General features: G+C 40.3%; 1 protein-coding gene across 5 annotated transcripts in view; it reads left to right on the forward strand.

Moving 5' to 3' along the window:
- The window catches only part of MYO3B (myosin IIIB), a 494,519-nt gene that overhangs the window by 214,885 nt on the left and 263,421 nt on the right, over window positions 1-16,213 (forward strand). For all 5 annotated transcript variants that reach the window (XR_002725179.2, XR_002725177.2, XR_002725178.2 and 2 more), the window contains exons 12-16: window positions 497-601; window positions 3,160-3,243; window positions 4,067-4,269; window positions 8,686-8,784; window positions 9,491-9,605. Coding sequence is in view for 2 of the 5 variants with exons in the window: in XM_023185963.2 (XP_023041731.1) it covers window positions 497-601; window positions 3,160-3,243; window positions 4,067-4,269; window positions 8,686-8,784; window positions 9,491-9,605 (606 nt within the window). In the remaining 3 variants the exon portion in view is untranslated. The remainder of the gene's footprint in view (window positions 1-496; window positions 602-3,159; window positions 3,244-4,066; window positions 4,270-8,685; window positions 8,785-9,490; window positions 9,606-16,213) is intronic.

A 16,213-nucleotide genomic window follows, 5' to 3' on the forward strand; every position in this document is an offset into this window, starting at 1 on the left:
ACTGCTCCTTAATAGGAAATTAAAACTCACAAGGGCAAATGAAAAGAAATAAAAAGTAAGAATAAAATTATGCTACCCTAGATATATATACTCCAAACTGCAGATAATAATGTAATACAAATGGACTTTTTACATCTTGAGGATACCTTTGTAAAGCAAAGTATAACAATAATAGTTAACCTTTATTGAGTGCTTACTGCATGTTGAACACTGGGTTACCTTGCTTTTCACACCCTGTGGGATGGGTACTGTTGTTAAACCTAGTTGGCAGACAAGGAGACTTAGCATAGAGTGGCTCCCTCTTACTAGCTCACGAAGCCAGTAAGTACAGAAGTGAAATTTGAACTCAGGCCTGCAGGCTCCAGAACCTGTACCCAACAGTCTTCCTAATGCAACAAGTGCCCTAATAAGTGACAGAGTCTTGGTTTCATGGGCAATAGGTAGTGGAGTATTAGATGGTCCAGGGGAGAGTTTCCTTTAATTATTTTTCCTTCAGTTTTCCAGACTTTATCATGGGGTGAAACGTGCCTCTAATCCCCCCCACATATTTGCATCAGCAGATGCTGCTTACCAGTGCATGGTTACTCTCAGCAAAGACCAGGTAAGAACTCACCTTCCTTTCCTACGGAGTCACACATGTTCTGTCTTCCTCATCAGCTCCTAAGTCTTCCTGAAACCTTTCCATTCTGGTTGCTGGTACCGACCCAAAGAGACAGGAGATGAAATGGCAGCTCTGTGGAACTTGTGCATAGATAAAGCCATAGCATCAGGAGAATGTGAAAATGCTTTTCAAGAAACATAAAGCATTCACATCAAGAGCACTCATTTTCTCTGATAAGATATAATAAAAATGTTTCTAATATGAATATGATGAGAACAGTGCGAACACAACCTGATTACGTGGCAATGATTGCAATAAAAATAGCATATAGAATGGCGTAAGTGAAATTCTTTCCTATTAAGGTCTTAGAATTTTCATGATTCTGTCTTTTTTGTATGAAATATTGCACAGAGGTTGACAGCGACCATGCACCACACCATTTAGCTGCTGAAAAATTGTGATAGATTGGGTAGAGAATGAACAAATCTAAACTCAGTGCTAAACACAGGCTCATCCATTTTACCTTTCTAGCCTTCTAATTCACAGGGCTGATATATCTAACCTTTCATCCCTCCTTTACTTTCAATAGGTATATTTTTCTTTGTTTCTTTATTCTGTTTGAAATAGAAGTAGTCTAATTTGGCAAGCAAATTTTCTGAGAGTATCACTGTATGGATTTCCTAAGACCTGGGAAGTCCCAGCTTTGGGGTTTGTTGAGTAATAGATGACATTATAAGAGTGTAGATTATAAAATGGAATACATGGATTCACTGTAGCTTAGAAACTTAGCTCCTCCAAATTCTTGTTGTTCCATCGTACAGATGTACCATAATCTATTTAATCAGTCCAAGATTTACAAGTCCCAGAGACTTGTAAAATGTCCATAGATTTCATAGGGAGGAAGTAAATGGAGGGAAATATACATATTGTTTTTAAGTTAAGAAGTCACCTCACTGCATTGTCTTTTTTGACACCGTTTCTGACACCAAATGTTGTAGTTTTTCCAACACCAACCAATTCTCCAACCCCAGCTGGGTGCCCAACGATTCAGTTCAATTCTGACACTACCTGGAGTTAGCACAGACTCCACAGATTAAGCGATTAGTGCTGCAAGAATGTTCCCACTTGAGATGCCAGCTGCAGATGGAGTACCTAGGCTTCTCACACTTCTGCCTGGCCGAATACCAGTCCAGGGGTTCTTGTGACTCTCTTTAGTTTTGATGATTCACTAGGAATGACTCAAGGAACTGAGGAAAACACTTCACTTACATTTACCAGTTTATTATGAAGGGTATAACTAAGGAACAGCCAAATAAAAGAGACATATGGGGCAGGGTATATGGGGGGAGGAAGGGGACATGGCACACAGAGCTTCCATGCCTTTTCTGGGCACATCCCCCTCCCAGCACCTCGATGTGTTCACCAACTCAGAAGCTCTCTGATTCTCGTTGTTCAAGAATTTGTATAACTTAATCTTAAATTCCCCTCTTCTTTCTAGAAGTTGGGAGGTAGGGCTGAAAGTTCCCACACTCTAATCACATGTTTGGTCTTTCTAATGACCGGTCTGAAGCTATCTAGGGGCCTCACCTTGAACCACCTTGTTAGGAATAAACTGAGGTATGGTTGAAAGGGGCTCCTTGTGAATAACAAAAGATACTCCTAAATTCCAAAGGTTTTAGGAGCTCAGTGCCAGGAACCAGGGACAATGCCTAATATATAATTTTTATTATACCACATCCACTAATTTCCTTTATACATCAAGAGTTCCCTGAAATGAATGATAAAAATATCAACAATACAATAAAAAATGGGCAAACAATATGGACGGGTCACGTAAAAGAAAAGCCTCTTAAGCATATGGAACGAGGCCTCATTCGTAATTTTTAAAATGCAGAATAAAGGCTGGGCGCGGTGGCTCAAGCCTGTAATCCCAGCACTTTGGGAGGCCGAGACGGGCGGATCACGAGGTCAGGAGATCGAGACCATCCTGGCTAACACGGTGAAACCCCGTCTCTACTAAAAATACAAAAAAAAAAAAAAAAAAAAAAAAAAATGCAGAATAAAGCCGCACTGAGATACCATTTTTTAAACCTATTAGATTGTCAAAAATCTAACATCCTGTTGGTGAGGCTACAGGAGAGCAGGCACTTTCATATATTGGACTAGTCCCTAGGAAAGCAATTTGGTAACATGTATCAGATTTACAAATGTATTTACCTTTTGATCCAACATCCCCATTTCTAGGAATTTCTCCTGCAGATGAACCTGCATAAAGATATGACTTATGTATAAGATTATTCATTGTAATATTGTTTATAATTACAAGAAAAAAAACTCAAATATCCCAATATGGACTGATTAAACAGATTATGGTACATCTGTACAATGGAACAACAAGTAGCTATACAAAAGGTTGAAGAAGGTCTCTTAAATAGGAAGATTCCTAAGATCTATTTCTCAGTGAAAAATTAAGGTGTACAGTAGTGGATGTTATATGAAGCACGCAAGTTGCTTCTGTGCTATAAATTCTTCACTTGACGGTCCATTTTCTGTGCCAGTGCATTGTCATCAGTGGAGAGAGTGGCTCTGGGAAGACAGAAAGTGCTCACCTGATTGTTCAGCATTTGACTTTCTTGGGAAAGGTATGGACTAATTTGCTTTATGTATTGTGGTGAGAAGTTCCTACAGAGTAACTGCATATTTTATAAATGATGGAAGTACTGTTTTTTTTTTTTTTTGATTGAGGCTTACATAAAGACATTCCATCTTTGTTATGTTTGCCTCCTGATAGCAAGGCCTCTTAAGATGTCAGCATGCTATCCTTCTTTCACACCGGGAGGAGAATAATGCCAGCGCAAATTTACTAGATTATTGGCAATTAATTTTCATGTTTTCAATGTAATAGAAACATTCAGCCATTAAGTAGTAAGAGTGGTTAAGCACTAGGAACAGGATCAGGGAAAGCCACTATAGTGATTCAAAGGATGGAAAATAGAAGCCTTTGAGCAAAAGTTGAGGGAAATGAAAATTTTCAGCTTGGTGAAATCGATATTGAAAGAATGACTTCAAAAATAGTCTTAGTAGTTACTTACACTCTGAATTAGTGTACTAGGTGACTAAGAATGTATGGAATTTTTATAGATAAGGTTTATAGACTATTATGATAAATGCCAGAAAAGTTGTGGAATCTATTTAAAAATCTTTCTAAACTGGTTAGGCGTTTTATCTGTCAAGGGTTTTAAATGAAATATGGCTGGATTTTAAAAACTGCTGTCCTAATCGAGTCAAATCTGATTCATATGCAGATCTGGGGAGTTGCTCATATGAGAAAATGATGCTGGTGGTTGATGCTAACGTCTCTTTGTAAAAGGGCAATGTGGATTTGGGTGGGCAAGGGATGGGTGCCCGGCAACTTTGCTAGAGTAATGTTTCTGGAGTCTCTTGTCTGTTCTCTGTTTGGCACAGGCCAATAATCAGACCTTGAGAGAGAAAATTCTGCAAGTCAACTCCCTAGTGGAAGCCTTTGGGAACGCATGCACTGCCATCAATGACAACTCCAGCCGTTTTGGAAAATATCTGGAAATGATGTTCACACCAACTGGAGTTGTGATGGGGGCAAGAATCTCTGAATATCTGCTTGAAAAATCCAGAGTGATAAAACAGGCTGCGTAGGTGCACTACTTTGTCACTGTGTTTTTGCCCTGCAGTAAAAACGGGGGGGCTTTGGGAATTTTAACAGTTACGTTTTCATCCTTGTTCTTAACATTCCCCTACCCTCCCAAGGGCAAAGAATGATTTAAGCAACGGATCAGTGGTAGATTTTAACCTAAAAGAAATGAATGGAAAGAGTACAAAGGGCTGGGGTGGGTGTGCTTTGGGGATGGGTATGCTTGTTTCTCCTGAGTTGGTTGTGTCAGGTAGAATTTAGCAGCATTGCAGACATTTTTTAAGATCCTGAGGCCCCTTAAAATTGAACTTGTTTGTTAAAAAAAAAAAAAAAAGACACCAAGAATATTTCACACGTTAATTTTTTTCCTTAGATTGAGGCAGAGGAAACAATTATTCTGTTTTTAAGGAAAGCATTTGGTAATAGAAATCAATAGCACAGACTTTGATCTGGGTTCAAATGCAGGTTCTGATACTCACTGTGTGACTTTGGGCATTTCACTAACCTTCTCTGTGCCTCATCTGTGAAATGGAAATGCTACTAGTGCTGACCTCATGGGTTTGTTGTGAGGATTAACATGTTCATTTATATAAAATTACTTAAAAGAATGCCTAGTGTGGTACATCCTATCAGAGTATTAGCTACTCTTCCTATTATAATAATATAACCACTAGTGTGGTACATGCTATCAGAGTGTTAGCTACTCTTCCTATTATAATAATAACTCTTCCTGGGGAACATCACACACTGAGGCCTGTCGTGGGGTGGGGGGTCGGGGATGGGGGAGGGATGCATTGGGAGATAGACCTAATGTAAATGACGAGTTAATGGGTGCAGCACACCAACATGGCACATGTATACATATGTAACAAACCTGCATGTTGTGCACATGTACCCTAGAACATAAAGTATAATAAAAAATAATATCTTCCTATAATAATAGCTATTATAATTATTAATATTAGTAGCTATTATTATTATTGTAGGACACCAGAGCTTCTCAGGAGCATGGTTCCGCACTTCCAGATTAATGCATTATTGAATCCCTGCTGTTTGCCAGTGCTGTGCTTTGTGTTGGCTTGTAAGAGTAAACTAAATACAAAAGATTCTTGTATTCACGGGGCTTGGAGTATGTGGTATACAAGGAAGCAGTAGGGGAGAATCACAGGCATTAAACAAGTAAACTTAAATGTAGAACAATTGTAATAGGCACCAGAAAGCAAAGTAGGTGCTATTAAGGTGAAACGAGAGAAGGGAAGGACACATAACCTAGTCTAGGGAGAAAGACGGTCTCCCTGTATGTGAGATCACAGGATCACTAGGAGTTAGGCAACGAGGTGGGGACCAGAGTATGGAGGAAAAGTGGCAAAGATATGACTGAGACCAAAACATGCAGAGCTTTGGAACCAGGATGAGGATTTCAAACTTTTTTCTAACGGCGATAGGAAGCCACTGAACGTTTTCAAGCAGGGGAGTCACCAAACCCAACCTGCATTTTGAAATGATCACACTAGCTTCAGTGGGGAATGGATTGGAGGAGATGCAAGGATTGTGTTGATGTGATTAGGATGCTGTTGCCAAATTCATGTGAGAGAGAATGCTGGCCTAGACTAAGGTGGTGGCAGTGGAGATGGAGAGAAGTTGAGGAGTCTGAGAGATACTGTGCAAGTAGAATTTACAGGAATTATTCTGGGTTGAGAACCCAAGCATCTTCCTCTATCATGTACTTGCAGTTTCCTCACGCAGTAGGGACTGGCATGAACATTAAACAAATGAAAGATAGAGTCAGAGTCATTTACGCTTCCCTGTGGCTTTTTGATTAATTTTTATGAGGTCCCCTGCTTCTGTCTTCCCAGCTTAGGATTGTTTTAAAATTTAGGGCGCTACCTCTGACAGAATGGAAAGCATAGTGTTCTGTGTTCAAATGTAAAGTGGTCTTTTACCAAGATAATGTGAAGAGAGTTCTCGGTCACTTAATGTGATATGTTACTTGTTAATGTAAATATTCACATACCTTACTTTCCTCATATGCAACATGGGCATAACAATGTCAACCTTACAAGGCTCTTACAAGAATTAAGTGAGATGAAGAGAAGATGGGGCCTGTGCCAGTCCTGTTCATCCAACTCTTGGGGTTCACCCCCTTCTGGGCACACTATAGGGCTCCTGTGTGGCTGGGTGTGGTCACATAACTGGTTCTGGCAAGTGAGCATGTAATGACAACCCTCCAGAGTCTGGCAAAGTATAAGATGGGGACTGCTCTGCCAGCCACAGCTCATGAGTGACTGCAGTGAGCACAGCCCCACCGTTGACCTGCCATGGACAGGTACTCTGAGCAAGAACTAAACCTTTGTTGAGTTAAGCTACTAAGATCTTGGGGTGTTTATTACTATAACAAAACCTAGCCAATCTTGACAGATAAAGGGATGGAAATCAAACTGAATTGATGCTTGCGATGGATATCAGCAGGAAAAGCTTGGAAGAATTGAGAACTAGATGGATCTGTAGAAAAACTGTAGGAAGGTAAGAGTGAGAGAGGTCAGCCAAAGCCTGCACATGTAACAGAGGTTAAAGAACAAGTGACATTCATCTCAGGCCTTTCGGTTCCTGTCTCAGTGAAGGGTGCCACCATCACTAGATGCTCCAGCTAGAAATCTAGGAGGCAGACTCTAGGTTTCTTTCCGTCACCATCCTCATTCAGTCTATTAGGATGTTCTTTTGGTTGTTTCTCCAGAATATATATAATGTTTAAGCTTACTCTTATTTTCCATCACCACTACCATTACCCTATCCGAGCTATTATGCTTTCTCACTGGGACCTCCTCACTGGTTTCCCTGTAGCCATCTTGGCTTCTTATAATGACACTCAGAGAACATGAATCCCTTTAGTCCTGTATCCCTGGTACGTGGCACAGTGCCTACCATGACTGGCAATTAAGATGTTTATTCATTGAATAGTCACATTTTTCTATTTATATGTATATCCTATAACATCATGTTGTACATCTTAAATATACACAATAAAATTTATTTAAAAAAAATAAAAATAGGGGGTGGGCACAGTGGCTCATGTTTGTAATCCCAGCACTTTGGGAGGCCAAGGCAGCCTGGGCAACATAGTGAGACTCTGTCTCTACAAACGCAAAAACATTAGCGGGGGATGGTGGTGTATACCTATAGTCATGGCTACTTGGGAGGCTGAGGTGCAAGAATTGCTTGAGCTCAGAAATTTGAGGCTGCAGTGAGCTATGATCACACCACTGCACTCCAGCCTGGACAACAGAGTGAGACCCTGTCTCTTAACTAAATTTATTAGTCAAGTGAACAAGTGAGTGAGAAATGGCAAGTAGAGGCATCTAGAATACAGGGCAGGGATAAAGAATGTCACAGAAGAGCTTTGACAGGATAAACAATCAAAGGAAGATGAGGATACCCAGGAGAGGCTGAACAGAATGAGGGCCATGCCACAAAGGGGGATAAGGGGAAAAGAAAGACAAGATTTCTTTCCATGGAGCTAGGTTGACCAAAGAAAAGATTTGCCAAAAGCCAAGGGTATCTGCAGAAGAGACTGTCCTCCTCCAGAGGAAAGAAGGGGATGTGGAGCAGTGCTTTTCAAACTCTCTGTGCTAAAGGACCAGTTTTTTTTTTTTTTTTTTTTTTTTTTTAAACTATCCAACCCATTTTGAACTAACACCTTTGTAAAATGCAATAAAAATTCATTATCAGAAAAATTATCATGGTCTTGGATGTCATGGCAATGTCACTTGCTATAAAATGTCTAGGCATGTACTTTCCAGTTCCTTCTCTTGTTGTAAACTGACAGCTGTCCACAGACTATGCTCAGAGTAGCACCTATCTGAAAGGACCCTGGCCAGGGTAGCCTAAAAGAGATGGATGGCAGGAGACCAGACTAATGAATGACATTTTGAGTAGTATTTTTAAGAATGCCAGCGTGGGAGAGTGAAGACCTCAGTTCTGGACCAATCCTGCTCCCTAAGCTGCTGTGAGACTTGCAGGCCACTTCCTGTCTAGGGCTCCAGTAAAGTAGAGGATTTGGCTGATGTCTCTAAGCTGGACCTCACCATCTCTGAAGCAACATGTGGTACAAACAGAAGGCAGTAGGCATTTGGGCTGCAATAGAAAGATTTCAACATACGCAACCTGAGCTGTTTCCTGTAAATGTCCCATTCTCTGAAACCTTTTGCTTGTAGTAAAGTGTGTTTAATAATGCAACATTATGACAATTACTATACTAATCCTATCACTGTTCTGTAAGTGGGATTTATAATATTTAATTGCCTGAAAATACAAATTTGCCATGGGATAATTTTTTGCACAGAAAGAAAATGGTGTAAAATACTTGGGATGGGGAAGCCAGAATACATTATTACTAAAGTCTTTTTTTTTTTTTTTTCAGGGGAGAGAAAAATTTTCACATATTTTACTATATTTATGCCGGTCTTCATCACCAAAAGAAGCTTTCTGACTTCAGACTTCCTGAGGAAAAACCTCCTAGGTAAGTGTCAGGGGGGTTGGTTGGTAATTTTTGATGAATGTCCAATTAGCAGTTGACAAACTTGGAAGTAAATGGAGCTGTTTTCCTAACTGGAAACTCACAGTGTATTTAACTAAAGTGCCCAGGATGAGGTGGCAGGAACTATCTCACCATTTTCATTGTCTAGAAAGTTCAAAAACTCAACTGCACATGGTTTATTTTTTCTCAGCCATTTGCATCATTTGGCAAGCTGAAGTGGGAGGATCACTTGAAGCCCGGAGTTTGAGACCAGCCAGGGCAACATAGCAAGACCCTGTCTCACTGTAGTTTTTTTTTTTTTTTTTTAAGTAGCTACTCAGGAGGCTGAGGTGGGAGGACTGCTTGAGCCTAGGAGGTCGAGGCTGCAGTGAGCCAAGTTTGTGCCACTGCACTCCAGCCTGGGTGACAGAGCAAGACCCTGTCTAAAACAAATAAATAAAATAAAATAAAATTAGCTGGGTGTGGTGGCATACACCTGTAGTCGAAGCTACTCAGGAGGCTGAGGCAGGAGGATCACTAGAGCCCAGGATTTCGAGGCTGCAGTGAGCTGTGATCACACCAGTGTACTTCAGGCTGGGCAACAGAGTGAGATCCCATCTTTAAACAAACAACAGACAAAAAATGGAAATGCCTGCACCACTTTCCAAGTCAATGCTCATTCTGTTTGGTCATGCTCCCCTTCATTTAGGTACATAGCTGAAGAAACTGGAAGGGTGATGCACGACATAACTTCCAAGGAGTCTTACAGAAGACAATTCGAAGCAATTCAGCATTGCTTCAGGATTATAGGGTTCACGGACAAAGTAAGTGATCAAGAGAGAAACTCAAGTGGCAATATTCTTATATGAATGTGAGTAAAGATGTGGATATTTCTCACTTGGGACAGGATACTTGCTTTCAAATGCCATGTTGGTCGTGTTATAAGGTCTTGCTACTCAAAGTGTGGTCCCAGGACCAGAAACATTGTTATCACCTGAGAGCTTCTTAGAAGTGCAGACCCTGAGGTCTATCCAGGGATGACTGAATCAGAATATAACCATTTTAACAAGAAGCCCAGAGGAACATCAAACTAGGAGAGCACTGTTGTGAGGACCGTGTGTTGATAAATTGTTATCATTGTCATCAATTCATTACACATGTAATAACAAACACCAAAACAATACTGTGGTTTGTTTTTGTTTTTGTTTTCTGATTTAGGGTTGTTCCAACCATTAAAGTGAATGGGGGGTAGGAGTACAGGAATATGTAGATTACGTCCAAGTCACAGAAATATATTTATGCAAGTAGCTCCTTAGGTAACAAGACAAATTAATTACAATCCTTTCAACTTTCTTGCAGTTACTTCCTTCTCCGTGGTACACAGTTGCATATTATTAACTATAGCTCTAAGTACTGTACTACTTTTTTTTTTTTTTTTTGAGACAGAATGTTGCTCTGTCGCCCAGGCTGGAGTACAGTGGTGGGATCTCAGCCCACTGCAACCTCTGCCTCCTGGGTTCAAATGATTCTCCTGTTTCAGCCTCCTGAGTAGCTGGGGTTACAGGTGCGTGCCACCACACTCGGCTAATTTTTGTATTTTTAGTAGAGACAGGGTTTCACCATGTTGGCCAAGCTGGTCTTGAACTCCTGACCTCAAGTGATTCTTCTGCCTCGGCCTCCCAAAGTGCTGGGATTACAGGCATGAGCCACCATGCCCGGCCAGTACTGTACTACTCTTATCATCCTAGATACAGGCTGTTTGTATTAAATATATGCTAGGGGTGACAGACAATATTTATAACCCTGGGCTCAAATATTATTCTGTGATACATTATGTCACAGTTTCTGGGCTTCATGCCATCAATTTTGCAAAATATATAGATTCTTTTGCTTTTCCAACAAAGGGGGTGAATGATTAGGAGGTAGGTGAGAGTGTTAAATCTTAGGGATTAGATTAAAAGACACTCCGGTTACCCTGGGATGGCCACTCCAGATAAAGGATTACTTCTGTGTAATGCAGTGTGATGGCTAGCCCTTCCCTCCCCTGCATGGTTGATTTTAGTCATAATAGCACCTTTTTTTTTTCTGTCTAGCCAGCTGTTAATTTTCTCTGTCAGCCTCCCACAGACCTTAAACTGACAGACAGTGGAAAATCCCAAAGGTCAGATAAAAATATCAATATATCTTCCTTGGCTCCTTAGAGGGGAGCAATTAAACAGGTTCTAGCATTTTTAAAGGACCTTTGTGGTTATTAACTTATAGAACAGGCTTTTTTAAAATCAAAGATGCATCCCCGGAAGAGTTAAAGCATGGTAGGAATGGCAGTGGAGCAATTTAAAGTCACCTGTGTCATGCCAAAGTATGCAGGGTCACATGTCCTTAAAAGGGTACAGGAACCATAGAGAAGTCAAGGTTAATAATCATTAATAGAGTTAATGTTTTGTTTTCTTTGAGTACAAATATAGAATACCGTGAAGAGATTGATCCTAGCTGAACCCGTTTATGCCTAGTGTTCCATTATTGGAACGCTAACCATGTGGGAGTTATTTATACCCTACTGCTCAAGGTCATCACCAAGGTCTGATTGCAAAAATTCAAAAAATTGCAACCTCAGGCTTAGGTGGTTTAAAAGAAAGTATATAATGGTGCTGTTCTAATAACAGCAATGTACTGATAATAATAAAACAGATGCTATCTGTTTCAGGATAAACAACATTGAAAACTGTTAAAAATCTGTTTTAGTACAACAACACTAAAGCATTAAAAACAGAAGAAATTTAGTATATTAAGTATATGTCCTTGAAGTAAGCCATCCCTAGCCTCTCTGGGAAAAAAGGTGCAATAGAAATAAATGAATGACTGTATGAATAAACATGAAAAGAAAAACATGTAAAAGATGGTGAACATTTTAAATTTGTGCCTGGTCTGTACTGTTAAATGAATAACCAGAATGTAATGGTGTCATGTGTGTATATTTTCACCATGTCCCACATTAATTCATACAGGAAATAAACCAATTTATATCAGCTGCAACCTTAGAAATGAAAGCAAGAAGCTGGATCTTATCTCTGACTCTGAATTCTGTAGTTCTATCTCTGCAGACAACCTGCTTGGCTGAGTTAACTCAGTTCACTTTATGTTTATAAATTCAAAGTAGTGTGACTAAATTCAGAAAGATCCAGTTGAATGTAGTCAGGAAACAGATGCCAAATGCTGATGTAACAGAACTTTCTCTTAGGTTTTTCTGGCAGACATTTCTAGATAAAGCTTAAATGAACTGGTCAATTCAATCAAAATTATGGTTCTTCTCCTTTCTTATAATGTCACTAGTTCCCTGCAGGAATCCGTTAATTTTTTCTGAAACCCTTAAAGCAAAATTATGAGTAGCAAACTTTCGTGTGGAGTCACGAGCATGAATTTTAATTCTGGGACACCAGCCAAAGTATCTGAAAGAACGTTTGACCCTGAGTTTATTGTAAAGAAATTGCCCTGGTGGAGGAGTCTTCCACTAATGATGATGACTCCTTGTGGAGGGTTGGGGGATTATCCCTAAGACCTTATTGTGAAGATTGTGCTTTTCAACTCTTATTTCTGGAGCCAAACCATACAATATTATACTTGTCTTGCTGGTAGTAATTAACATATTCAATCAGTAGGGTTTTAGAGATGTTTCTATTTAATGCTACATGAAAACTTTTTGGGCAGATGATCTATGTGATGGTCAAAATTGGACGTACACTATAGGTCCCCGTTGGAGAGGTTAGGGAGAAGCCTTTGAGATCGGCGCAAAATTTCTTCCCTTTCTTCAAAATAGATTATGAATTGAGAGAGTACTGCTCTGAAGGATTACATGTGAAAATATGAGTTGAGAGTCTTGAGGATTTCTAATGTCTTGATGACAGACAATAGGATACCATTGGCTTTTAAGATGCCAGATGTTGTAGAGCCTCTGCAAAGGAGAGGTGTTGGAATAGAGCCTGTAGCGAGGCTCTTCAGCTGGTCTTGATGCAGTGCTTAGGGAAGAACTGATGAAAAACTGAAGAAACTTACAAAAAAGAAAGAAAGAAAAGAGAGACTGGGAAGGGAAGTAAACTCCTAGGGATATACCAGAGAAACAACTACCGGAGATGCTTATGAGCCAGGCCAAGGGGGATTTTCTTAGAGTAGCACCAGGCTAACAGAGAAAACTAAGTTTCCTCTCAACTTTTCAATTAGCCTCAACTCTGTCAAGAGAATATCTACATCAGTAAAAGAAGTGTCTTATGAGAAAAGATAAGAAAATATCAGATATCCTGTAGTGGGGCTTTGATGGAGAAACGCTCTTTCTTCCCCACTTTTGCTGATTGGTAGTGAAACAGTTTACACTCATCAACAATAAATTGAGAAACCCAGCTGGGGGACTTGGTCTTCTTGAGTGAAGCTATTCTACTTTATAATACAGGAAGTTGGAAAGTGGTAGAAATAAAAAGAGATAGCAGCATAGCAAGATTCTGCAGAAAAGGCAGAGATGCCAGGAAAAGCTCTGTAGCTGGAGATGAAGCAAGAGAAAATGGACAAGGTGAAGAAGGTGGAAAAACCTTCCCTGGCTCTCTGTTGGGAGACAATAAGAAAAATTTGATCGAAAAGGTTTAGGACAGGAAGAGTAATCCCACAGGTGGACATACACCTGATTGAATTTTGCCATGAGTGTACATGATGTTTTGACCTGAATGCAGAGGCTCCTAGATCAGAAAGGGAGAACTAATTAACCCAAGGTTAGGACTGATGGAGTCAAGTGGGTGGAATAGCCCAGAAATATAAACTCCTCGATAAGGTGAGCATTGGTTACCCCTCTGTAGTTCTCAATCAAGGAGGGAGACCCAATTGATCATTAATTTCAGTGATTCACACAGTGTTTGAACCTAAATGTTTTTGCTCAGGGTCATAGATAGTTTTTCACTTTAAATGGTTGTCTAGGCACTATGCTGAAGAGGATATTGCCAGAGAAGCAACAGGGCAAGATGCTGGTTTCAAGGGTATAGCCTTTGACAGTCATTTTTTATGGTGATTATCCCAGTGGTGAAGTGCCTGGAAGTCTTATTTTGGGAGGTTTCAGAGCTTGTACTGTAATACGTGAAGAAAGAGAGAGAGAGAGTCTTTGTGTTTTAATTACAGGAAATACATTTATTTTTTCTAAGAGTACTGAGAGTTTCAGATAACCTCTTGAGATAACTGGGTATAGAAACAGCTGATGTAGAACTCACTGCAAGGGTCTCTGCTTTACCCCCGGGATCTGCCTCTGTGGGAAGTTGCTCAGTGTAGTGAGCAAGCCTCACGCTGTATTGATCTAAGTAATGAGGTGCTGTCATGTTCAATCCAAGCAAGTCCCAGAAAACCTATTTAGTAGGTGTTCTCCTTAGCCACTCTTAAGTTGGGTGATTAAACAATGATTCTTAAAGTAAAAAACATGACATATTGCCTTTGATTTAGAAGTTGGAAGAATAACATTTATCCATTGTAGAAGCCTAGTTTAAAGTCTTCATTTGTCTTTGTAGCATTATCAGATATCCAGCAGATGTCACTATTATAGTCTGTGTTCCTTTTTTTGGCTTTACTGAGTAATGTTTACAGGAAGTTGTAATCTGTGAGGCAATGCTTTATCAGTGGTCTAGTGACCGTTCCTATTCCTTTGCTGCTATGTAGAGTACTAAATCAAGTTACCTGCCTGAGTATTTTTGTGAAAGTACTTTTCTCTAAGCATAAAATGCAAAATTTTCCTATTTCGTTGTTTCACATATAGAAAATGTAAGTTTTTAAATAAGTAAATATACCCTTTAATTTTTTTTTTTTTACTGTTAATGATACATATGTATTCAACTTCCAATATAAAAATAGAGCTTAGATAATCAGAACTGTTTTTACTCACATTTCTGACACCAAATATGTGGGGTTTTCTCCTCCATACCAACAAATTCTCTGGCACCAGCTGAGTGTCCTACAATTCACTCAATTCTGACACTATCTACCTGGAGTTAGCATCAGATCCCACAAGCTAAGGGCTCAGTCCCACAAGACTACCCTGACTCCAGATACCTATACTGTCTTCTGTACTTCTGACTGGCTGACTATAAATTGAGAGTCCCCACAACTCCCTCCTCAGGTTTGATAATTTGCTAGAACAGTTTATAGAACTCAGGAAAACACTTTACTTACCATTACTGTTTTATTATAAAGGATACAACTCTGCCGGGCGCAGTGGCTTATGGCTGTAATCCCACACTTTGGGAGGCTGAGGTGGGCAGATCACCTGAGGTCAGGAGTTCAAGACCAGCCTGACCAACATGGTGAAATGCCGTCTCTACTAAAAATACAAAAATTTAGCCGGGCATGGTGGCAGGTGCCTGTAATCCTAGCTACTTGGGAGGCTGAGGCAGGAGAATCGCTTGAACCCGGGAAGCAGAAGTTGTAGTGAGCCAAGATCACACCATTGCACTCCAGCCTGGGCGACAAAAGCAAAACTCCATCTCAAAAAAAAAAAAAAAAAAAGGATACAGCTAAAGAACAGTCACAAGGAAATGGAAAAAATGCATAGGGCAAGGTGTGTGGGAAGTAATATAGAGCTTCCATTCCCTCTAAGCAAATTACTTTCCCAGCACCCATGTGTTCACCAACCTGAAAACTCTCCGAATCTCATCACTTAGAGGATTTTGTGGAGGTTCCATTACATTCACATGATTGGTTAATCATTGGCCATTGGGAATTAATTCAATGTCTAATCCCTCTCTGCTCCCAGAGACTGGGCTGAGGAGGACCCAAAAGTTTGAACTCTCTGATCGCATGATTGGTTCCTCTGGCAACCAGCTCTCCATCCTAAAGCTAACTAGAGGTCCACCAAGAGTCACCTGCTTAGTATAAACTCAGGTATGGTTGAGAGGGGCTTGTTGTAAATAACAAAAGACTCCTAACATTCCTATCACTCACTTTCGAGGGTTTTAGACGCTTTTGTGCCAGCAACTGGGGGCAAAGAACAGATACAATTGTCCCTCGGTATATGTGATGGATTAGTTCCAGGAGCCTCCAATTCATATACCAAAATCCAAGCATACTCGAGTCCTGCAGTCAGCCCTGCAGAACCCACATATATGAAAAGTCAGCCTTCTGTATATGTGGGTTTCACATCTTGTGAATACTGTATTTTTGATCCATGTTTGGTTGAAAAATATCTATGTATAGGAGGACCTGTGCAGTTCCAACCTGTATTGTTCGAAAGTCAGTTGTTGGCCGGGCGCGGTGGCTCATGCCTGTAATCCCAGCACGTTGGGAGGCCAAGGCAGGTGGATCATCTGAAGTCAGGAGTTCGAGACTAGCCTGACCACCATGGAGAAACCCTGTCTTTACTAAAACTAAAAAATTAATTGGGCATAGTGGCACATGCCTGTAATCCCAGCTACTC

This window comes from Piliocolobus tephrosceles, chromosome 11, assembly GCF_002776525.5.
Source record: "Piliocolobus tephrosceles isolate RC106 chromosome 11, ASM277652v3, whole genome shotgun sequence".
Lineage (NCBI taxonomy): Eukaryota > Metazoa > Chordata > Mammalia > Primates > Cercopithecidae > Piliocolobus > Piliocolobus tephrosceles.